The sequence below is a fragment of the Notothenia rossii genome, assembly GCF_949606895.1.
Source record: "Notothenia rossii genome assembly, chromosome: 8".
NCBI lineage: Eukaryota > Metazoa > Chordata > Actinopteri > Perciformes > Nototheniidae > Notothenia > Notothenia rossii.
The window spans coordinates 52,484,885-52,511,230 of NC_136906.1; the positions used below are offsets into that span (position 1 = coordinate 52,484,885).

The following is a 26,346-nucleotide window of genomic DNA, read 5'->3' on the forward strand; positions in this document are numbered from 1 at the left end:
CTCTTAATGTTTCTTTTATTAGCTTTTCTTTTTAATGACTGATTTTAAATGCCATTTTCTTAATGTCTTTCATTTTTTGTAAAGCACTTTGAATTGCCTTGTGTTGAAAAGTGCTATATAAATAAACTTGCCTTGCCTAATAAAGATGTCATGTGACACATAAAATTGATTCATTGATGGGAATTAATGTGAATAAATTAACTCGGTCTTAAAAGGTTAACGGTACTCTTGCTATCACTACTCACCGACACTATAAACCTTGTCCCTCATGCTAGCCCTGACAACACCGGTAAGCACACCTTCATCTAGGCTGCACTGTAACGTGTCCTGACTTGTAGTGGTTCTCTCCTCTATCTACACTCTTCTTGTCATCTTTGTAAAACGATATCAGACTGGTAATTGACACAGCCATGACTTCTAGTTAAATTCAGTGTGGCTAAAAATGAAAAGCTTTGTTAAAATATGCAAGCATGCGAAAGTCAAATTCAGCTTTATTGTCAAAAATTCTACATGTGTTATACATCCAGAAATATCGAAATATCGTTTCCCACAGTGTGACATGTATACATAAAACAAAAAGGGCCTAGATAAACGTGGTATACATTAAACAAAACGGGCCTAGATAACCGGGGTATACAGTTTAAAATGTTAATATATTTAAAGTTTTCAAAGTGCAGTTTCAGTGCAAGTCAGTTGAAACGATCTTAAGTTGGCGTGACGTTGAAGTCGTGCGACCCTGCTGCTGTACTGGCTTGTAGTTTGTTTATAGCATAACGTTAGCATTTTGCTTCTGCCGACTAGATTTATCATTCAAAAATTATAAAAGTAGGGTTGACATGTGGATATTATCCGGCTGAACAAAACGTGATCCATCTCTTAAATATGTGTCAACCACAGACCTTATTTCGAGCTATTTTCCAAAATCCTATGGAGAAATTGCATTGCGTTTTAGACGAAGGAACCGGAAGAAGTTTACTTCCGGGTTTAAGGACGCGTCACTGCGGCTCTCTATAGAGAGGCGAAGTCACGCCCATCTACTTCCGGTCCATGGGACCCCGGAAGCGAAAAATTATACATTGAATTCAATGGAGAGAGAAAACGTATCTTTTGATCCCGTTTGAATTGTGCCACGAACTACACATATGATGTTTGTCAATCTTAAACAATCATTTCCATGTCAAAAAAGTCACATTTAGTCGTAATACTGTTGAAATATAAGACTATGAAAAATAGGCGACTACAAAGACTACAAATCCCAAACCCCATTCTGGGTCGCGCATGTGATGTCACAGGCGATAATGCTCCAAGTGGTTGCGACTCGTAATTAAAGCGAAGAAGAAGATTTCATAACTGATTTATTCCCTCCAATAAATATAAGAGATTGCTCCAATAAATGCACTTTTACAAGATGCCTGTGTGCTTTGTACCATGTTGTAATCACAAAAGTGATCATACCACTTGCTCGTTCTATCGCTTCCCCTCTTATGAAAGGACCAGGAGTCGCTGGATCAGACATATCAGGTAATATCATAGGTAATATACATGTTGTGCATGGAACATAGTCAAGTTAGCTACCTAGCTAGTAGCGACGAGTAGCGAGCACGTTAGTTAGCATTACATTACTTAGCCTTGTCATTTTTAGTAGCCTTACCATTAAGTTATTATTTTATTACATGAAGTACACCAAAATGTTAAACAGTAAGAGTAGTCATCATGGTAAGTATTTCGTGAAACATTTGAAGAGTGGCCTACTGCGCCCTCCACCGGGTGCTAAGGAAGCAGTTCAGGGAGAGTCGAAGGAAGGCAGGCAGGCAGGGAGCTTTGCATGACATTCTTCTGGACATGTGTCATTGTGATGATAGTGAGAGTGAGTCAATCTGTTTGTTGGAAAGACAGTAGTTGAGTGATTACTGAGAGAAAATTATTAAAATAGATAATTATTCAGTGTTGTTACTTTAAAGTGTTGTTACTGACCTTTTTCTCTTTTATTTTCTTTACCTCACCTGTAACTGCTGAGACCCTGAGGAACATGCACACTGGACTGACCTGCTCTGGCAACCTGATTTCCACTGTACGTAATAGTATTTGGTTATGGTATATTATTTATATACATCAAAGGCACAATGCACCCCCCAGAGAGACACATGTATTGAGTGTGATATTTTGCATAGGTCATGTGAAATCATCTTTACATACTAGAAAACTGTAGGAGCAGCAACTTGTTTTGAAATTGAATTTTTAATATCCGATAATAAAGTTGATCTGTTTTCTTTATTCTTCTCTCTTCCCAGCTCCATCCATCACCATTCTCTGTTCCTGCAGGTCCTGCTTGCTAATAAATGCTTTATTTTTTTACACAGTTACAAATAAAGTCAATGTATTGTATGACATGAAGTTGTGCTTCATTCTGAGTCAATAATAAATTCATTCTGCCTTCAACTGCAAAATGATTGTGGGCTGCACCGACATCCATGTAGCTGCCCCCCAGTAAGATGAACCAAGCAAAGCTGACACTCAACATACAGCTGTGCTCTTAAGTTGACATGAAGAATTTGTGAAATATTGGTAATTATTTGGAAAAAATGACTGACAATGCAGAAAACCTTTTTTATTTAGGAACAGTGGTCAGGTGAAGCATTTATCACTACATATGTGTCACACTTAAAAGGCCAAACACACTGGCCAAACACACCTCGTTTACAACTCCCCAGTTGACAGCCATGACTCCGTCTAAATTGTACCCCCCAAGCACCCTCTTCATGAGGGACGCGCATGGAGTGGATGAAAGTCCCGACCTCAGCACAGCACCAAAATTGCTGGCTGTCAACCTGCCCTGCCTGTGTAACTGCCACTGAGGATTTGTCCGCTGTCCTACGGTGGCTGTCTGGATGGCAGCTTGCTGGTCTCTGCTCAGTCGCATTGAGGCAAGAATTGCCTCAAGCCCCCGACCCCCACGCTCCTTCACCAGCTCTGGCACGTTGAAAATGGCCTGATGTTGAGGCTGCAGCTCTGGCTCAGGTGACAAAAGCCATGCCATGCCACGCTGCGCCCCTCAGTGGAGACCTGAACAAGTCTACTTCCTCAGTGGCGATGTCTCTGGCCAGTGGGTTGTATGTCTCCTCTTGCTGTTGGTAGAGTTGAGACACCGGCTGGACTACTTTTGAAGTGCCAGGCTTCCTCCACTGGCACTCAACTTCTGTGGAGCTGATCTGCCACATGGCAAATATTGCCAATGCTGCAGCGTGGCTGCATTTGTACATCCCCCGTGCACAACCACAGACAGCGCTCTGCATCACGCCATCCTCTCCCATGTAGATCTGTACAAATAAAGTAAGTACCATGTTTGTTAACATGCTATAATAGATTGAATGAGCAATACAAGGATGGTCCAGATCTGGGGGTGGGAGGGTTTATTTTTCCATAGTTTTGTCCTCTTGTCTGATTGTTGTTGTTTGTTTTTTCTGAATTTTTTGTAATTTGTGTTGTATTGGTTGTGATTGTACATTGTATTTTTTTAAATGTGTATTACATTTTTGAAAAACATTTGATCAACAAAAAAGGATTTGGTCAGGGTCTAGACTCAGTGTGTAGTTTATGAATTAATCAATGCTCTCTACATTAGGAAAACATACCAGTGTACCAGAGGGAGTCACACACAGCTGTGCCTAGATAACCAAACAAATTGACAAGATAACCAAAATCCTTGAATCTACACACAGCAAATAAACTCAAATGACACAACGAGATGTAAAAAGGAGATCACACATATAGTCGATATAAAACTGGCCGCTTCAATCTGAAGAGCAACTAAAACAAAACACGGGAGTGTACCTTGTTCTTGTGAACACTAATGTTATCCACAGCATACACACCCGTATACAGTACACCCGTTCTAGGTTCTGATTGGCTCTCTAGGTTGGCATTCTAGCTTCTGACTGGCTGTCCAGGTTGTCAATCACAGCCGTGGTTCATATTATGCTAGTCGACTCGTAACATCGCTAAACTTTTTTTCTTGACGGTTTTCTCAGTCAACTAATGCTATTGATAACAGTAACATAAATTAACACAGCCCTGCACACTGCAGTCATTATATGCCGGGTCTGTGGTTCATCATCTTCTTTTTCATTCTCCTCCTTATTGACTGACATTAACCTTAAACATTGCGCTCATATTACTCACCGAAACCTTGTAAAGCCGGTCCCGCATGCTGGCTCTTACAGAACCGACTAACTCCCCTTTCGTGTATGTACAGCTCTCAACGTGCCCAGACTTGTAGTGATTTTCACCTCGTTTTATACTTTTATTCTCATTCTGAAAGAATGAGGTGAAATGTGCCAACGTGACGGTCATCTTTGTGTTGGTGACGCGTATTGTGCGGGACCAGAGACATGTAGTTCACTGAGCGGCTTAACACAAAAAAATGTGTTACTTCACAGTTTTACGACACATTTTAATTTTTTTGACTTGCAAAATGTTCTTTTAAATTGACAAACATCATATGTGTCATTCGTGGAACAATTCAAACGGGATCAAAAGATACGTTTTCTCTCTCCATTGAATTCAATGTATAATTTTCCGCTTCCGGGGTCCCATGGAGGCTCCCGGAAGGGGAGGGACTTCGCCTCTCTATAAGCTGCTGGTTTCCTCGACAAAAAGCAATGGGATTTCTCCACAGGGTTTTGGAAAATAGCTGGAAATAAGGTCTGTGGAAAACAAACCTGTTTGATAAATGCACGTTTTGTTCAGCCGGATAATCTCCACATGTCTACCCTACTTTTATAATTTTCAAATCATAAATCTAATCGATAGATTATAAAAAGGGTTTTAGGACGCGTCACTGCACTAGAAGCCAACTCCATCGATCAAGCTGGCTGAAACGTTCTCTCCCTCTTCTTCTCATACTCCCTGTCACTCTCCTTTAACTCCTCCGGTGACTTTCTTTTATTTGAAGATTGTTTTTTACCCGGCGCTTGGCCGGTTACCGCTGGTATTAAAAACATTAATGGCGAATGGTTAGGTGGCGCGATAGTCTGTAGTGAAGGAGCGCGCTCCCGCTCACGGGAGCCTGCTCGCGCTCCGCTCCGCAACAAACAGCTGTTTGCTTTTCACCCAACAACGACAACCGACTCATAAAACGCTATGTTGTAGCGTTAATAAACGAAACAATTTAACTAAATTGCAAGTCAAAATGCCAATACCACAGGACAATTCTTTTTTTTTTAAAGCAATATTTTTAGTGGCCCGAGCGGGCAAGTGGAAAGTACGTTATGCTGGCCCGGGGTGTCTAAATAGTGCTTCCGGGCCAGCGGGCCAATTATAATGTCGAGCCCTGCATCTTCTTATTTGACTTTCTCAGGACTTGAAACAGTTTTTTGGGGGCAGACCCCCACAAAGAAGAAACATATATTTACACATGTAAGGTCATCTTCTTAAACAGTTTATTATTCTCATCGACTCATCCGTGAGCAGAGCATCAAGTTGGCATGTCTATAACAGCTGAATGTGGCGATTACCATCTTGATCAGCAAAACGCCACACAAACTTATTAAGATTTAAAGCTATGGTGCGTTTTGATTCAATGCTGAGAACAGCCAAACTTGACAGGCTCTTCTTTGTCATAGTAGACCGCAAACAGTTGCGGCGCCAGAGTATTTGTGTTGGGTAATCTATGGTAGGGCTAACCCATACAGTGGTGGGGCTCAAATCAGTATTTGCAATGTAATTACATACACGCTCCCCTTGACAGTGAAACGCCACGCGTGACGTTTAGATTATTTCCCGGTCTCAATCCAAATTGAACTGTATGAAATAAAAAGGCACATTTGTCTTGTAGTAAATAAAAAAGGCGACCTGGAGCCAATCCTGCAATTTCCCCACAAGTGAAAGAGTTGAAAACCCAATCCCTGCAGGGGGGTCTGGGGGGATTCTCCCCCAGTGCTTTTTTGAAATACTAACATCAAATACACATTCTGGTGCTCTCTTGAGAAGAAAAATAAATAAATAAATATTACTAAACAACGTATTTAAAAAAATGAATGCCATTTTAGTTTTTTGTTACTTTGTTCTGAAAGCTGAACCTGCTGCTCCTCACAGAGAGGAGAGGCAAGAGGCTGTGTGAATGACTTTACATTGTGGATAAGGGTGGATAGCCCCCATTGTTCTGTGTGTCAAAATGAAAGACAGCCCACACACCTATCAATCATCAAACCGTGGGGTCTTATAGTTGTACCGATGTATATAGAGATGTACTACAGCAAAAGTATTCTCCGTCGGGACTTCCTGCAACAACACCACGCCGTTATCGTGATTCTGATTGGCCAGAAGACATTATCAAAGATGTTCTATTGCGAAGACGATCACTCCGTGACAAAAGTGTTCAAAACTGTTTCTAGTCTTCGGTATTTCCAGACAAGTGGCTACTGAAATCAATCTTACGAACTGCTGTCTGTGCAATTTACTCCGCGCGAGTTGGCAGACTTTATTTTGCTTACTTTAACATCATTTTTCATGGTGGGGCTAAGCCATTTATTGGTATGGCTGTAGCCTACCCCAGCCATACCCTGACCGCAAATACCTCATTCCTTCTGTCTACTTGTATCCGAAATGCTTTTCGTTTTGCGCTGTCCTCCCGTTCAAATGAAATCGCCGCCAATCATATTTCCAAGCTCGCGCCAGGGGGGGGGGGAGGGGTTACAAGGCTCGCGTCTTGTGCTGCATTCACTTGCACTCGGACATTAGAGATTTTCTCTCATAAATGTCCGATGAGCCACAACTTTTCTTTCAAAACAAAGCTGCCAAATGGGGTGGCAGCTGGGGTGGCAAGGCATTTTTCTGAGGTGGCAGGTGCCACCCCGTGCCACCCCGTAGAACCGCCACTGCTTTTACTCCACTACATGTATACCTTTAGTACCTTTAGTTACTCAACATATTTGGATGAATGATGTGAAATATAATCAAGTGTTAAATCAGACTTTAGTTCCAGCTGGAGTCAATTCACAAGCTACCCTGCAGTATACAAAGTCATTCAAACTAGCTGCACCTTTACCAGCTTTGAGAAAACTTTAATGATCAATCATTATAAAAAATATCATATATATTATTCTGAAATGGACCAATCTGCACAATGAATACTTTTACTTTTGGTACTTTAACTATATGTAGATGCTCATACTTTTCTACGTTTACTTGAGTAACATTTTGAATGCAGGACTTTTACTTGTAACAGAGGATTCCTACAGTCTGGGACTTTTACTTTTACTCAAGTACACGATCTGAGTACTTCTCCACTCTGACACTTACTAATTGAATAGATACATTAAGGACATTAGAAGGAAGGGTGTCTGGGTTTATGACTGTTTTATATGCTCTGCTGATTTGTATACTGCAAAAATAATATTTCCATCTGATTCACACTTTTCTGTATAATCACTAAATACTTTGTATGACAGATAGCCTTTTAAAATGTGTTCCAGGCTCCAGTGGGGGGGGCTCTCCAGGATGGGTCCCTGGAAGTGGTGTCTGTGGGGGCCGCCGACACAGCACCGTGTCCGACAGCGGGGACACCGGGATCGGGACCTACTGCTCCAACAGCGTGGAAGGTCTGTTAACCTGTCTTTATATCTGACTGTCTGTCTCTTACAAAACCAGCAGGTTATTAATCACTGAAATCTTTGCACAATTGTAATGTATACACAACACTGCTGATGTGACACAAATAATTTCCTAATTGGGATAAATAAAGTATCTATCTATCTAATTTGTAATATTTTTCTTTATAAGCAGAAAAAGCCTTGTTAGCTTAATGTTATGCAGACTGAATAAGGCATTCGTTATGATTCTGTGTCGATGAGGATGTCCGACATGGTTTTTCTTCTAATGCTCTGTATGTCTTCCAGATGACTCCAGTTCCAGTACCACACCGTTATCTCTTCAGCCGCTCACGTTGCAGCATCTCGTGAGTCAGGATGAAGGGTCCGTCCCCCTGGTCCACGTCATGCTGTCCCCATCCTCCTCCCCGTACACCGGCTATAGTACGCCAGCCTCCACCAGCAGCAACACCGGGCGCTGGAGCAGATCCTGCCAGCTACTGACCCCCGCCGTCACCCTGCCGGGGGTCTCTCTGGACATGAAGGACCACCCGCCCCTGCGGAGGTGCTCCTCTCTCACCAAGCTGCCCTCTGGGGTGGACAGAAGCTCCAGCAGGACATCAGGCCTTCAGTACAACCCCCAAGGCTCCCTGGACCGAGGACTGCCACATGGGTACAGGAAGGAGCCCCTCGGTTCTAAAGTGGATCTTTACCTCCCCTTATCTTCCTCCTTGCTCTACAACAGCCTCCTGCAGCGCTCCCCAGGGGCCGGGCCCTGCTACCGCTACAACCACAGCAGTAGATCCAGTGGTTTGGAAAAGAACCGGTCCGTACCCTCGAGTCCGTCCTCATCGGTGAAACGCAACAGTTTGGACATGAAATACAGCGCCTTGCCGGAATATAAAGTGTCTCGGGGGGGGGCACAGCTCTATGGCCTCAGCTTACCCAAACCAGCCGACCCAGCACTGAAGGATCATCAGACCGACAGAGGGTCCCCCATCCAGCCGGCGGTCCGCACCCAGATGTGGCTCGCTGAGCAGATGGAGTACAGGCCAAAAGTAGAGGGTGGAGGTCAACTGGGTCCGATTGGTGCTGCTGGAACAGAGGGCTGTGGAGATGGGCCATCGCCATGTCAACAGGAACCGGGGCTTCACCAGGTAAGCGGCTTTGCCTCAGGGGTAAATGTGTGTCTACTGACAGACGGTCGGTGGTTTCATTCCTAGCCAAAGTGTCTTTAGGCAAGATACTAATTTCTCCTGTTAGCATATCTACTAGGTATGCTCCCATCAGGGTTTTTGGGACCGATCATAGGGTGGGTGGGGGCTTTGGGGATCTTCCATTTAATGTGTTGTGAATTGTTTAACAGAATTTCCGTTAGCCGGTAATTACCGGACTATGACCGGTAATATAATGCTGATGTTTAAAACTCAGTTAATGGGAGTCATTTTTATATTGCTTCAGTTTATAATCGTAACAGATCGAAAAGTTCAGATTCATTTTTCAATAAATGATTCCACAAACAACATCATTATTACATTCAAACAAACTACTTATAGTAGATGAAGTACATTATTCAAAAGTTTACATTTGGATAATAACATGGGAGAAACGGATCCTCTCTTTTCCTCTCCCTCTCTCTCTTCAGTTTCGTCTCTTGCAGCTCGCTAATCCAGTAATGACTGACCCGACAGTGAAGAATAAACATATGTATAACTTGATTAGCTTGTTCCAGAGGTCGATAAAATAGCTAAGTGTGTTAGATCTAACTCATAAGCCTCATCCCAGTACCCCTCCTCAACTCCTCTCTTCCCCTCCTCCGGGACTTGACCCGGAAATCGATCAAGACACGCCATTTTGAAGGACGTCCCAATAGCTGAAATGCACACGGAGGAGTCAAGGAGGGGTGAGGGAGGAGGGGTGCGGGAGGAGACTGTCCCGATCTGCAGCCCTGCCCGATCTGCAGTGCGCATGTGCAAGATGGTCCGCCATATTGGACAACTCCGGACGGCAACCCAGGAAGGACACTTGACACAGTGGCTTTTTGCAAAGCTGAAAAAGAAAACTCGAGGGAGATTAGTTATTGGTATTACAACGTGACTTCACTATTATTTAACAACTCTTTTTATTGGGTTCTTTTGTTTGGGGTTAAGTACATTGTCAGAATAAGTGAGAAATGGATTTCACTTCTGTTAGACATCCATATGCCATACATCTTTGCATACATTCACAGTAAATATTTATTCAGTATGATAGCTGTCTAACAGAAGTGAAATACATTTCTCACTTATTCTGACAATGTACTTAACCCCAAATAAAAGAACCCAATAAAAATAGTTGTTAAATAATATTGAAGTCACGTTGTAATAACAATAACTCATCTCTCTCGAATTTTATTTTTCAGCTTTGCCAAAAGCCACTGTTTCAAGTGTCCTTCCTGGGTTGCCGTCCGGAGTTGTCCAATATGGCGGACCATCTCGCACATGCGCACTGCGGATCGGGCAGGGGGACAGATCGGGTAGTGACAGAGACGAAAGGGAGGATAGAGTGGCGAAGTCACACCCATCTACTTCCGGTCCATGGGACCTTATTTCGGAAAAATAATGTATTGAAGTCAATGGAGAGAGAACTGTTGGAGATTTGGAGGATGTTGAAAACCAACCTCGTCTCCGCGTGTCGTTTGATAAGCTGGGTAAATTCGTGAAAAGGAAGGGATTAAGAAACACCAGAATACAAGTTAAACAATAATCTTGCTTTAATGATAAACAGTAACAATACAAAATACAGATACACATACAAAGACAAAGGAAGTACTTCCTGCTCTCTCTCTGTCCTACCCTCCTGGTCAGCCTGAAGAAAAAGAGGTCGAACCCCGGGAAAACACAGTGTTTCATACTAAAAACACAGGAGGGGGTGTGTGCCTGCTTTCCCCCAGAGGTCATCTTATTGGGAGAGACCAACACATGGCCTGTCGCACCCAATCAGTGCGACACAGCAGAAGAAACCCGGAAACAAAAAGTCTCTTTCAGTTTGACGAAGACCAGACACCTTTTGGTGTCTGGTACGAACCGGCTCTCAACAACAAGTTTCCTTATCTTATTTCACATCTTGTAGCCAGCACACACACATCTCCTTTATGGCCCTTTGTCCCTGAGTCCATCTTCCCCCCTTCAGGTTACCACACACAAGTTAAAAGTATGTTTTAAGATATAGTTGTTATAGTTGGCTAAATATACGTAATACATGTTAATTACTTTCATATCAATAATAACGAGGAACACATTACCTATGCTCTTAAGCAGTATTAGAGATGCTTTTCAAATAGTCAAACTTCACACAGGCCTACCTATGGCCCTTCCATTTGTTTGAGCTATTGTTCACATCTTTACTTCAAATAAAAGGTTTCACATTGTATATTTCCAGCTTCCTTTACACATACTGTTATTATTAATACAAAGTAACCAACCACACACATCTATTGAAAACAAGTCGATTCCCTTGATAATTGACATGCTGAAACTCTTCGGAATGTGTTCCCTCCCCCAACTCTCTCGTCCCTGTCATAAAAAACTGCTTCCATTTCATATAGAGTAATGAAAGATGTTTAAGCTAATTTCTCCACAATGTTTGTAGCCATTTAGTACCCACACATGAAAGAATAAGAACAGAGGTATAGTTGACCAGTAATCCTGTAGCACATATATTTACTGCAATGAAAACACACACACATCTGCTACAAGATTGTGTAACGCACACCCTTCTTTTACGAGGGAAACATTCCAGAGTTTCGGCACTATCTCCAAATAAGGGTGTCCCATGCTCCCATCTCTTCTCTAAACACAAGGACTTCACCTAAGGGCGACTGTGGCTGCGAGGGAGTGCGGTCGTCTTTCAACCAGAAGGTTGTGGGTTCGATCCCAGCCCATGCAGTCAACATGTCGATGTATCCTTGGGCAAGATACTTAACCCTGAGTTGCTCCCGATGGCATGGCCAACGGTGTGTGAATGTGTATGAATGTTAGGTCCTATAGAGTAAGGTACACTGCTCTGTATGAATGGGTGTGAATGGGTGAATGACATGTAGTATGTAAAGCGCTTTGAGGGGTCTTAAAGACTGGATAAAGCGCTATATAAGTACAGTCCATTTACCATTTACATTTACCATTCACCTCAATATATTGGGGGAGGGAAAAGATACTTTGTCCCTTCAAATTTAACACACATGAATATATATAAGGTGACATTAAAATGAATATACCAGATTTAACTTTCCTGCCATACCACGTTACTTTAATACTTCAAATAATTCAAATAATCCTTCAATTTCCCCCTTTTGGTCTCGCATTAACGAGACCAACACACATAAGACATTTGAAACAAAACTACTGTCCTTCTTTAATACTGTGTCTGTCCCCCTTCATTAAACCTTTGGGAACAGAAAACAACCTCCAATGACAGTTAAGAAAGACCAAACTATGTTAAAAAATTGTGTCCTTGTTTGCCGAATCATCATACTCGTCCTCTCCCTCCGCATATGCCAACAAGGGCATTTGGTACAGTGGGGGAGGAGCAGCTTTTCCTTCAATGGTGGAAATGATAAGTTTGACACACAAGGAGCGGATGCACGGCACACAACAACAACCACATGTTATTAAAATGGCCACAAAAGTAGCTACAGAAATAAAGAGAGACATTATTAAACCTTTCCATTGACCAAACATGTTAGCAAACCACTCATATAAGAAATTTTGTACCCCTGATTGTTCATGCATAGTTTTAGATAGGGTGCGAAGGCCTTCCAAAGCCCTTGTGACGGAACCGTCTGGAGCCGTGTTATTGGGAATAAATGTGCAGCACATCTCCCCAAACATTGCACAAACTCCACCCTTCTCTGCAAGAAGCATATCCAACGCCATCCTATTTTGCACAGCCATAAGGGATGTTGGACCCAATTGTTCAGCCAGGCCCTCTACCGCGTCCCTAGTGAGATTGGCCAATCGGAGTATGTTGTAATGTACATAGTTGATCCTTTCTACATTTTTGATAGGGGTCACAGGGAAGAAGGCAGAGATAATTGGCAAACTTTCAAACCCTGCAGCTATTTGATCAGCTAGTTTGTAGTCGTTAGGGACCCCTCGTGGGATTCCGATGGAATCGATGTAGGTGGGAGAGTCGACAGACAAATCGAAGGAGCCCGGGGCGTGGCGTTTGGACAGCGCGTGTCTCCTACGTCGAGTGATTAGGTTGGTATTAAGTGTGTCTTTAGGGTCCGTGAGCCCCAGTTTTTTGCCTAATAACATTAGGGGTGCCTGGAGGCGCACCATAGCACACAATCCTACAGATAGTTCGGGAATACGGGTGAACAGGCGGTGACCCCCACAATAATAGTAGAGCCCAGCTCTGGCCCAATGTCCTATATTAGTGCTAGACAGGGTGAGGTTACACCAATCCGGAGAGACATTTCCTAGGTCAAAACGTGGGGATTTCTGAACCATGGAAAAACATGTGTACCCACCGGCGCCTTTGTCAGGCGTAAATGGGCCTGTCCTAGTGTCATTATCAATTGGAGGGAAAACTTTGGCTAGGGTGGTACAGTTAGGAGGGCTGGCCATCCTAGTCAGTTGTAACATACAGTTGTACCCCCAGGTATCTGTGGGAAACAGGGGCGCAGGGTCAGTGGCTAATTGCGGGCGGGCCGTAGCACAGGCTAGACAATCCCCGGCCATTTGTTCTTGGGCTGTTTGGGCAACCCATTTTAACCATAGGTTGTCATCTGTGTATCCTGTGGCCATTTGGATGACGTCTAGAGGTTGAAGTTGGCTATAATCCCCCGTGCATTTATCCGTACATGTAATTTTAGACAGGTATTTAATATTAGATGCTGCCCGAGGAAGGTTTCGTTCCACCTTAGGTTTAACTTTAATTTCGAAGAGGCCTTGTGGCGAACCCCCCCCTGCATGTACCGCGAGGACATAAAGTCCAGCGTCGGAGAGCACTACATTTTTTAGCGTTATGCGTACGGGATTACAAAACCTGACAACGCATGGGACGTTTGGGTTTCTCCTAATCACTTTCATTCTATGTTTGAGGGATCTAACGATTTCCGCCGATCGGTAAGGTGGCATGTATCCCCAGTCATCAGGACCCGAATTTGCTAGGACACCGGACCAGGACTCGCAGGTGCACCCGTATGTGTATGTGACGGACACAGCAGGGTCGCCTTTGGTCCTGTATGTACTGCCTCTGTAAATGTAAGGAGCACCTTTAACCGTATCTGTGACGGTTTTGTTACATACCGCAGGGGCTAAGCAGACATATTTGGCTAGGTAGGAATAGGTACGGTCGAGGCTTCTGCAGGGGGCAATTTTGCACAAGTCGAGTTGTATTATTCCATCACTACCTGCATGGAGAGTGAAGGTTTGTCTAGGAGACATTGGGGTAACTACTGTCTCATAATGGCCCCGTTTGACTCTAGTTACGGATTCATTTGGCGGAGGAGTGGAGTCTGGGTGGTCAATGGAATCACATAAGATTAAAATAATGGTAACAATCACCGTAGAAACCAGGGCTAATCCTGCCAACCATTTCCAGTTACCATACATAGTTATACTGTGAGCTCCAACCCTTCTAGTGTCAGTATACGTCTATTCTAACCCCCAAGTTATTAAAAAATGCTGTGAACCACTGGGTCACTCAACCATGATTTTAAAGGTTACAATGTACATACAGCAGGGCGAACAAGTAGATTATTACTCCTAACACTAGTAGTGACCAACAGGTTATCAGGAAATTCAGGGCTCCTTCAGACATTTTCTATTGTTCTCTGAGAGGTTTTGGTCCCTGTGTCAGTATCACATGAGGTAAAAAGAAAGACAAATCCCTTAAATATAGATTTTTTAGAAAACAACTCCCTAAATTTGGGTTTATAAATGGAGTCTTCTTATAGGTTAATAAATGACTTTAACCTGTGGATTAAGATACCACTTCCCTCAAAAATGAGTTATTAAAAGAACTTTACACTGTGGGTTAAGATACCATTTCCCTCAAAAAATGGGTTATTAAATGAACTTTAAACTGTGGGTTAAGATACCACTTCCCTCAAAAAATGGGTTATTAAAAGAACTTTAAACTGTGGGTTAAGATACCACTTCCCTCAAAAAATGGGTTAGTAAATGAGGTGCTATGTGTAGCTTATAGCAACCTGATCAGAGGGGAGCAGGTTCCTCTGTCTTCCCGTGAAGTCCTGTGTCTTCGTGCTCCGGCCCGCTGATGGCGACTTCTGGGCTGTCGGTTGTAGGGATGTCCTTGTTGTCCTTCTCCTCCAGTCCGCTGATGCCTGCTTCCAAGTCGTCTGCTGTAGGGATGTCCGCGAGGTCCTTCTCCTCCAGTCCGCTGATGCCTGCTTCCAAGTCGTCTGCTGTAGGGAGGTCCGTGTTGATGATAGCCAGGTCCGTCCGGATGTCGTCGAGGGTCCTTCCAGGTGATTTCCCCGCTGCACACTGGCTCCAGTGGTACCAGATGTCCCCCTTTCCTTCTAGGCGGACAGCATGGGATGTCCGCTGGGTCACTCTGTAGGGGCCGGTGAACCTGGGGTTGAGCCACTTGGGCCGGATGACCTTCAGCCAGACGAACTCCGCTGTGTTGGCCTCGTGTTTTTCGGGTCCCCCTTTGGCCTCAGCAACCTGTGTGGAAAATCCTGACACCAATCCCTTAAGCTGCTGGAAATAAGGTTTCGGACTCAGGACCTCTACTTCCTTTCCTACACTCAAGGCTCCTGGGCCCGGAAACTGATGGCCATGTGTCAGCTCAAATGGGGAGAAGCCTGTCCCTTTGTTTATAGAGCTCCTAATTGACATGAGAGCCAGAGGCAAGGCCTCTAACCATTTCATGCCTGTCTCCTCACATGCTTTGCTGAGTTTCTGTTTGATGTTCTGGTTCATCCTTTCTACCTTTCCCTGAGATTGGGGGTGATAGACAGCTCCAAAACTATGTCTTAGTCCTAAAGACTGTTCTACTGTGCGTAGGTCGTGGTTCTTGAAATGGCTGCCATTGTCTGACCTCACTTTCCTAGGAAACCCATGTAGTGGAATGTAATGAGTGACTAAGAACTTGATCACTGAGTCTGCATCTTCTCTCCTGCATGGCATAGCTTCTGGCCAACCTGTGTATGCATCGACTACAACTAGTAAGTATCTGAACCCTCTTACTTTGTCAATCATGTCAGTGTAGTCAATTATGATTTCTTCTCCTGCCATCTTAGGTAAAGGAAACTTTCCCTGGTGCGGTTTTACAGTGGCTCTGATGTTATGGGTTAAGCAAATTACACATTCCTCTAGGTAATTAGCTATCATGTCAGGTAGGTAAGGGTGCCACCAGTGAGTCAGGTGTCTGTTCATTTGAGTTTTGCCGCAATGTGTTGGGCCGTGTGCTTCTTTAAGCATTGATCTTATCCATCCTGGGGGTATCACTGGTCTCCCATCTGGGGAGTACCATATCCCGTCTTTGTTGGTAGCTCCTCTGTCTAACCATACTGTCTTGTCTTGAGGAGACCCTGTTGCTTGAGCTTCTTTAAGAGTATCATCTGTTACTGCGGGCAGTAAGTCAGCAGATTTTAAGACCAGCATTTGAAACTGGGGCATATACCCTGCTTTGGCTTTAGCTGCCTTGTCTGCTGCATTGTTACCCCAAGCCAAATAGTTGTCCACCGTGCTGTGACCTTTACATTTAAGTAAAGCTAGTTTGTTGGGTAACATTACTGCTTCTGCAAGCCTTTTGATCTGTTTCTCGTGTTTGATGGGAGTATTGGTGGATGTTACAAATCCTGCTCGCATCCATTGGCGCATCTCCACATGTATGACACCATGAACATATGCTGAATCTGTATAGATGTTTACATCTTTTCCCTTTGATAGCTCTAATGCTGCAATGACTCCCATTACTTCTGCCAACTGTGCTGAGACTTTCCCTGTTACTTCTCCTGTTGATCTTTCTTCAAACTCTCCCTCAGCTTTTTGACTCACGACTGCGTAGGCCACTTGGAGCCCTTTGGTGGGGTGTCTAAAACAACAGCCGTCTGTGAACAGGTTTTCTGCATGTGGCATAGGCTCGTCTCTGAGATCTATTCTTAGCTTCACATCCTGGATGATTCTTTCCTCACACCTATGGGGTTCTCCGCTGCCAATGGTGTCTGCGCTGTTAACTCCTTCATGTGTGTAGGTGATGTGTGCTTGCGTCAGAGTTTTCTCTAACCTGGTCTGTCTTGTGGAAGTCATTGTGAATGCACTTGAGTTCACAAAAGAGACAATGCTATGTGTTGTCAGTACTGTCAAAGGGTGTCTCATCACAAAATGTGAAATTTTGTTTAAGATACGTGCTGTACCTGCTGCATGTCTTGTGCATGGAGGTTCCCTGTTCTCCACTCTGTCCAGTGTGACACTAATGTACATCAGTATTGACCTACATCCCCCCTTTTTCTGAAATAGAACACCATTTACTGTGTTCTCATTTTCAGAAACATCAAGGAAAAATGGCAATGCATAGGATGCAGAGGCGAGAGAGGTGACCTGGGACATGGATTGTTTGAGAGAAATGAACGCAGCTTCTGCAGCTTGTGTCCAGTCCAGTGTGACAGTGAGATTGCGCATGCCTTTCTCATTGATCAGTGTCCTCAGTACAGCTGTTCTTGGGTTATACTCTGGGATATAGTGTCTGCTGTAGCCTGTGAGACCCAGAAAAGATAACATGTCTTTGACTGTCCTGGGTTTTGGGTGATGCAATATAACCTCCTGATGTGTTGCTGACATGCCCGTACCTGCTGGAGAGATAACTCTGCCCAAAAATGTCACCTCTTTACGGGTGCATTGTAGCTTTTTCTTGGAGACCTTGAACCCTGTTGCATGGAGGCGAACCAGTAGGTTCCTGGTGGCCTCTAAACAAGAGGCTGCGGAGGGTGCTGCAATGAGAAGGTCATCTACATACTGGATCAACACCACCCCCTCTGGTAATGAAACGCCATCTAGCTGTTCCCTGAGTATTTTGTTAAATATTCCTGGAGACAGACTGAAGCCTTGGGGCAGTCTCGTGTACTGTAGTTTCTCCCCTCCCATTGTAAATGAAAAAATAGGCCTCATCTTCTCCGCCAGGGGTATGCAGAAGAAAGCGTTGGCCAGATCAATACAGGTGAACCAGGTATGTTCAGGTGTGATATTACAAATAGCCGTGTATGGGTTAGGCACTGGTACCAGAGCTGTAGTTGTAATAGCATTAATGTTCCTTAAGTCATGAGCCATTCTGTACTCCCCGCTAGGTTTTGATACCGGGAGTATTGGAGTGTTCCACTCGCTTTGTGAGGGTTCCAACACCCCTGCTCTCTTCAGACCCTCAACTGCCTTGCTGATTCCCCCTTTGGCCTGTGGTTTAACAGGGTACTGTGGTTGATATACAGGCATAGTGCTACTCACTTCAAATGTTATTGGTGCAGCCTTTGAGCAGAAACCTACGTCATGAGAGTCAGATGCCCACAGGTCAGGTGGGAGGTCACGCAACATGTCTTCAGTAAATGAATGGTCAGTCTTTTATCTACCGTGATGTCTCTCCACTTCGTGTCTCTCCATGAAGATGCATTCTTGTGTGCAGATTTTTAGAGCTAAAGCCTTGTGTGAGGGAGAGTATGTGAGTGCTGCTATTTGTGTTGGTTCCCAATCCTCGACTTCTAGCAGTGTCTTTACCATAGGACCAAGTTCCCTGGCTTCATAGCCCCTCCCGATAGCTAATGAAATGTGTGGTGTGGCCTCAGCTGACATACGGTACCAATAGAGTTGCTCATCAGTGAGTTCAACAGATGCAGCCACCCCCGCTTGACCCATAAATAAATTGGTTGTGGCTACGTCCCAAATGGACATAGCCACCTCTGCGTCATACGCATATGCATAACTTTGGTCGTCCATTCTATCATAATTCAGCGTCAGATGGGGAGGATCTGGAGGGGAACCATAAGGCCTGAGGAGGTTAATCCACGGCTTCCATTGTTGAAAAATGGAAAATAGTCCTGGTGTCTTGTCTTGGGGCCGGTCGAGCAACCCCCAGTATATAGTGGCCTGCTGAGTTGCTTCTGCTGCAGTGGATTGGGCCAACATCATTTGAGAAGCTGACTTTATGGTTGACAGTGAACAATTGAGGCGAGTGCCATTTGGGAATGATATTATTAGTCCGTCGGGGGAACAGAGGATCGAGGCGTTAGCTTTGATAAGAACATCCCGCCCCATGAGGTTAGCCGGACTTTGGGGTGCCAAAATGTACTGATGAAGAAATAGCTGGCCCGCTATTCTGGTGGGTAATGGCGTAGTGAGCGGCACCTGCTCTATTTCTCCCGAAAACCCTATGACTGAGACCGTATTACTGGACTTGGATGTGTTAAAAACGGGGGAGTTGATAGTTGAATATCGAGCTCCTGAATCAACAAGGAACGGTAATTTCGCGTGTTTTACAGTCATGTCCATGTAAGGGTCCGCCAGGCCCGTACATTCAGGGTTCCCTGGGCGACCTCATTGTGGTGGGTAATAGTCTTGTTCGTACTGGACAAACTGGCCATAGGGAGCAGCCATCACATTTGGTGCAACGTGACCCTGGCCTTGGTGTTGGGCCTGTGGGGCTGCCTCATGGGGTTTCTGGACATACTGCATATCTGCTCTGTTCCCTTGTCCATGCCCTCTCTGTCCCCCTTGTCCCCGCCCTTCCTGTGGAGGGGTTCCCGTCGGGCACATCTTGTACCAGTGGCCGGTCTGTCCACAGATGAAACACCCCCTCTGTTGATATTGGTACATTCCTGGAGCTGTTTGAAACCCTCCTCTACCCCTAGGCCTGCCTCTGAACCCGCCCCCCTGTTGCTGAAAACCATTATTGTAGCCGTATTGGGGCTGGTTATAGAATGGACCTTGGTTGGGAGAACCCCCATTTGGGTTTCGCGGCCCCGGTGCCTGGTCTGCCGGCGCCACAGGATGAACAATCAGCTGTTTGGCACTTTTCTTCTCATTTTGAACTGTTTTACGGGCTATTTCTAGCTGAGCACGGAGTAGTTGCACTCTTAACTCTTCTTCCTCAGTTTTATTCTTTGTAAGTTGTTTGTTAAATTTTCCTACATGATGGCCCAGATGACGCTCCCATGTCTGCGTGTTTAGTAGATCAACTTCTGGGTTGTCCTCCATAAGAGCTTTAATCTCGGCAGGTACTGCTGCTAATATTGCTTTACGGAACATCTGCATATGTTGGTCACTATTTTCTGGACTACAGTCAGTAGCTACTATGTATTGTTGGCGTGACCTGAGCAACATGGTTGCTGCGGCCTCCCCAGGTGTGAACGTGAAAGACAGTGAGCCGTAACCTCCTCCCGTCTGTGGGAAATGTGCTCTCATTGCCAAGCTCAGCAAGCTGTGTATGTTGTTGGGAGAGATAGGCTGGTTATCGTTCATTGTTACTGTTCCTGATCTTTCCTCAACTTTCTTTACGTCGTGGCTGGAAGTCTGTTGTGCTAATATCCTCCTGAAATCACCAAGGCAGATTGTTTGTCCTACTGACATATCAGCAAACTTTCTCATCCAATGTCTCCCTCCCTCAGTAGGTAGCGGCATTTTGTCAACCAGTGCATGCACATCTCCTAGTGAGAAAGGGTGGTAAGCGGTATTCCCATTGGGGAGTGCCACCAAAGGAGCCTGTAATACTGGAGCAATAAAGGGAAGAGGTGTGTTGTCTTCTGAGGTGTGTTGGGATCTCAAACTCATACGGGGAAGTGCAAGGACCTGTGTAGCAGTCAGTTCAGAGATTGTTCCTGTCATATTTATGTACTTAACCTTGCTCTTGCACACCCTGCCGTTGACATCTCCCTGTTTTGCTCCAGAGGAACACTCACCACTCTCATCCCCCGATGCCCCTCCCTTGCTGGTGTAGTAATGGCCTGTTTGTGCCTGCCGTTCTTGGAACGGCAGGTCACTCAAACTGCCCTCGCCCTCGGAAGAACTTTCACTGTACCCTTCCCCACCTGCTTGTTGTTGGCTACCGCCCTCCTGCTCTTTATTCATTCTGTCCTGACGTACTTGTTCTATTTCTTCCTTCTCTCTTCTCAATGATTCTTCCGCTTCCTGACAATAGACCCCCTCCCTATCCTGATGGTCCGCACCACCATAAGCTCTTTCCCTGTCCTCATATTTTTCTACAATGGCGATCAATTCTTCCGGTGTGGGGCTGCTCTCGCCCTTTTTAATGGAGGTCTTCCTTAAAGGAGTTAGCGAAACATTACCCACTATTTTAAAGTTACCCCCCCTTACACCTGCTTGTTCTTGGGCTGACTCAGAGCCCACTTTTTCCAGTGGCATTTGTAGACTATACCTGGGGGGTGCGTTCGGGACAGGGGAAGGGTAAGGAGGCGGTTGTGTAGATACACTGGATAAATCCGGATAAATCAGGGGGGATTGAATTGAGACATCCTGATCCCCTACATTTCCTGTCTGAGACCCCTCTCCTGAACTAGCCGTTCTTGCAGTGCACCCGTTATTTACAGCACTGCTGAGATTTCGTCTCCTCCTGTCTGAGGCCGAGGTGTCCTTTTGAGTCATATCCCTATAAAATGCGATACGTTCTGCAACATATTGATGTATGTCGTCATCTGTGGGTGGTGGTGTCAGCACGCATGCGTCCCTACTGTCCTGGGGGAACAGGAGAGTGCCAACGTCACTAGAGCGTTGAAACTCCCCCCCCTGTGTTTGGGCTGCTACCATGACTGGGGGATTGTTGACTGGGGGGCGAACCACAATCATCCCCTTCCTGACAATTGCTGCGTTGTGGCAAATCCTCCTTAATTTATCAACCGCCTCTTTCTCTTCCTTTAGTTTCTGACGGGCAAAAAATCCGGGCTTCTGCTCGTTTAGGTTACCCAGTTTCTTTACCAGCTGTCGCTCATACTGATTCAGAGCTGAGCCTAAATTCCCTAGAGTGTCATCCCCTCCCACTCTATCTTCTTTTATCATTTTATCATGGAGGAACCTAAGGTCGGTACAAGCCTTCTTCTTGTCTCCCTGTTTTGTTCCACTTAGAATCAATCCCTCAATCTGTCCCCATTGTTCTCGGAAACTCCCGGGAATTGGGACGTCTAAATCACTTTTGTTGAACTGCCCTTCCATATTGACTTCGCATGTATTTATCTGACTAGGTTAATATGTGTTCACTAGTAATTTGTGATATACAGGACAATGCTCGTCGTCACTCCTAATGTAGTTATTGTATTTATTTAGCGTCCCTGCCTTTGTCTAGACGTGTAAATAGTTCGAGTGTACAAACACCTGTATTTGAACTCCACCTTGAGTGATAAATGTAATAACAGAAAAGTACCAATAAAGCGCTTATATAGGAGCAGCGGACTGGCTTATTGAAAGCCAGTTGAGTAGCACTCGAAATGTTTTGGCACCTATAAACCCTGATTGTAATTTAATGATCCTGTCTTCTTTGATTGTATGTTCCTGGTGAAACGCAGTTATTGTGAGTTGTTTTGGATTAAAGCGTCTTCCAGGTGTAACGTAATATTGCAAGAGATAGTACAAAATACGTCCAGCAGATGGAGCCAACAAACTATACCATTAAGCAATACTCGAACCGCTAGTCTGTCCTTTCTGTGCCACACCCTGTTTGCCACCAGATGGCGGCACCCGACCAGGAATGAGCTCCACCTCACTGAGGGGAGAAATGATTTTGGAAGCAGCAGGCTCAAACTTTGCTTCTTTATCTGACCAGTAAATATTCACAGAAAAATTCCCCGTACAGTCTATTCAGCTTTTATTGTCCGATGTTTATTTCAACAAGTTTAGCAAGCCTCTCAGCGCGCTTCAACACCGTCTTTCAACGATGTGACGCTGACATGGAGTAGTACCCAGGCTTCACAGAACTTTTTATCGTGACGTTTGGCTTCATAGATTCAACCCTCACAGAACAAAGGATTAATGAGGTCCGGTCACTTCAAAATTGGTTTTTGAAGGTTGCGTTACTCTCCTTTGGATCACTTATAACATAAATAACTAGTCCCCCGTCCCGTCGAGCTGTGGATTCGTTATTTTGAGTCAGTCTTATATGGAGACTTAATACAACCTACTGACTACTCTAGACAGTCTAACTGTGGGGACTGTATACCTCCACTTTCAAGCCCGGGACTTCAATACCCTTCTGGCCTGTCGGAACTCAATATCCGATTTTAACTGTGGGGACTCTTATACCTCCACTTTCAAGCCCGGGACTTCAATACCCTTCTGGCCTGTCGGAACTCAATATCCGATTTTAACAACTAAAACACGCATTTGCATTGTTACTATAAAAAACACTGTAAACTTCGTCTGACAACCCTAAAATTTGGAATATGGTCAAATCACAGATTTCGAATTAAACTGGCATCTGTTTACCTGTTATTGTCAGAGCTCTGTTGTTAGTTGTCAGAAGAAGCCGAGATGTTTAGCCCTGGACTATTCCGTCCGTTTGCTGCTGGTGGTCTCTTCCCCGAAAACACCCCACTCAGACACGTCGGGTCACCATTTGTTGGAGATTTGGAGGATGTTGAAAACCTACCTCGTCTCCGCGTGTCGTTTGATAAGCTGGGTAAATTCGTGAAAAGGAAGGGATTAAGAAACACCAGAATACAAGTTAAACAATAATCTTGCTTTAATGATAAAAAGTAACAATACAAAATACAGATACAAATACAAAGACAAAGGAAGTACTTCCTGCTCTCTCTCTGTCCTACCCTCCTGGTCAGCCTGAAGAAAAAGAGGTCGAACCCCGGGAAAACACAGTGTTTCATACTAAAAACACAGGAGGGGGTGTGTGCCTGCTTTCCCCCAGAGGTCATCTTATTGGGAGAGACCAACACATGGCCTGTCGCACCCAATCAGTGCGACACAGCAGAAGAAACCCGGATACAAAAAGTCTCTTTCAGTTTGACGAAGACCAGACACCTTTTGGTGTCTGGTACGAACCGGCTCTCAACAACAAGTTTCCTTATCTTATTTCACATCTTGTAGCCAGCACACACACATCTCCTTTATGGCCCTTTGTCCCTGAGTCCATCTTCCCCCCTTCAGGTTACCACACACAAGTTAAAAGTATGTTTTAAGATATAGTTGTTATAGTTGGCTAAATATACGTAATACATGTTAATTACTTTCATATCAATAATAACGAGGAACACATTACCTATGCTCTTAAGCAGTATTAGAGATGCTTTTCAAATAGTCAAACTTCACACAGGCCTACCTATGGCCCTTCCATTTGTTTGAGCTATTGTTCACATCTTTACTTCAAATAAAAGGTTTCACATTGTATATTTCCAGCTTCCTTTACACATACTGTTATTATTAATACAAAGTAACCAACCACACACATCTATTGAAAACAAGTCGATTCCCTTGATAATTGACATGCTGAAACTCTTCGGAATGTGTTCCCTCCCCCAACTTTCTCGTCCCTGTCATAAAAAACTGCTTCCATTTCATATAGAGTAATGAAAGATGTTTAAGCTAATTTCTCCACAATGTTTGTAGCCATTTAGTACCCACACATGAAAGAATAAGAACAGAGGTATAGTTGACCAGTAATCCTGTAGCACATATATTTACTGCAATGAAAACACACACACATCTGCTACAAGATTGTGTAACGCACACCCTTCTTTTACGAGGGAAACATTCCAGAGTTTCGGCACTATCTCCAAATAAGGGTGTCCCATGCTCCCATCTCTTCTCTAAACACAAGGACTTCACCTCAATATATTGGGGGAGGGAAAAGATACTTTGTCCCTTCAAATTTAACACACATGAATATATATAAGGTGACATTAAAATGAATATACCAGATTTAACTTTCCTGCCATACCACGTTACTTTAATACTTCAAATAATTCAAATAATCCTTCAGAACTTACCTTTCGATCCTGTTTGAATTGTGCCATGAATTACACATATTATGTTTGTCAATCTTAAAAATAATTTCCATGTAAAAAAAGTCAGTTTGTCGTAAAACTGTTGAAATATAAGACTACGAAAAATACGCAACTAGAAAGACTACAAATTCCAGAGTCGCGTAAGTGATGTCACAATTGTTTTCCTCCACTAAGAGATAGCTAAGATCAGCGCCATATAGATATAATCTATCTATATGGCGCTGGCTAAGATAAGATAACTTTAACAAGATGCCTGTGTGCTTAGTACCAGGTTTTTATCATACCGAGGCTGAAGTTGAATAGTCTATTTAGCTTAGGAACCTTCCTAACGGAGTAAAATGACTCGGAAGTCCCTCAGTGGCAGCCATGATAAGTGCTGTTTGAATTCTCTAGAATGATAGGAAAGGAGGTCTCAAACTTCCTTTATAACCTCCTTTAGATTAGGAACCACTGGACCTCCCTAACCGAAAGGAGAGCAGAAAATGCTGCCCCACAATGCCTTGCAGCCGTAGCATTTGCCATCACACAACAGTTGGCCGTTCACGGAAACAACAGATTATGACGGAGAAATTATATCATGAAAGTTAAGGTGCTTATTAAGCATTTTAAAACGTATGTGGTAACTTGCCAAAGTACTTTGTTTTGAACGTTCATCAGTATTATAATCAAAAAGAGAAATATGAACATTAGTTTTTACTGAAATTATCAAATAAAGTCAACATTTCACTGAGCTGTGTGGGGTTTGTTCAACTTTTAAAAGATGTTTGAATGGTGATATACACAGTGATAGGTGTTAAAGACTAACGTTTATAATAAATACATTTGTATTTATTTTAAGATATTGTCATACAATCATACGTGTTGGGATCATTTGTATTAATGTGGACCGGAGGGAGAGGGTGACGAGCATAAGTTCACTTTCCTTTTTTATTTCAATTCCAACTTTGGTCATGAAGAATATGTTTCTCTGTTGTCCACGTTCATGAAGCATAAAACAACAGCATCAGAGCACGGTGCAGAGTCTCTAGATGAGTTTAAAGTAGTCCGTCGTTTTTATTATACATTCCTGTTGTAGTCTGCTGTATAGAAAACTGTAGTTTCCATAGTTTCACCACAGCAGAAGACGCACACAATGACGTCTGCTGGCGCATCATAAACACGTCGGATAGTGAAAGTGCATTCAGATTCTCTAAAGCAGTGGTTCTCAAAGTGGGGTCCGCGACCCCCCGGGGGTCCGTGGCACTCTGCCAGGGGGTCCGTGAAAAGTTTTCAGATTCATTCATTTAAATTATCATGATATCATTTTTTTTTCATTATTATTTTTTTTACAAAAGGCTTCATAGTTCAACAAATAATATTTTATTTTTTTTAATCTAAAATAGTTCATAGATTACGTTCTAATCTAACGAATCTATACATTTAAAAATCAAGCGCGTCACCCGTTACCATGGAAACAACAATAACTGGTACGTCAGTCAGAGAGCGCCACTTCTAGCATCATAGGATAACACGGCTAGCATACTACGAAGATGGACCGATTTTTAAAACGACCGGTTACGGCTACAAATGAAGTAAATGAAAAACAAAAGTAAGGAAATACGATGAGGAGTATCTCCAATATGGATTTATTGAAGTGGAAGGGAAACCGAAATGTCTGATATGCCTGCGGTGTCTTGCCAATGAGGCGATGAAGCCTGCCAAATTGAAGAGGCACATCGAGACCAAGCATCCATTATGTAAAAAAAGACCGGGCTTTTTTTGAGAGGAAGGGCGAGGACTACAGCCAGCAACAAC

At 43.9% G+C, this 26,346-nt stretch overlaps 1 protein-coding gene across 2 annotated transcripts in view; it reads left to right on the top strand.

Annotated features, from left to right (window-relative positions):
- cep85l (centrosomal protein 85L) overlaps positions 1 to 26,346 on the top strand; it is a 64,126-nt gene that overhangs the window by 4,839 nt on the left and 32,941 nt on the right. For both annotated transcript variants that reach the window (XM_079646233.1, XM_079646232.1), the window contains exons 2-3: positions 7,473 to 7,598; positions 7,896 to 8,743. In XM_079646233.1, the coding sequence (XP_079502359.1) occupies positions 7,473 to 7,598; positions 7,896 to 8,743 (974 nt within the window). The remainder of the gene's footprint in view (positions 1 to 7,472; positions 7,599 to 7,895; positions 8,744 to 26,346) is intronic.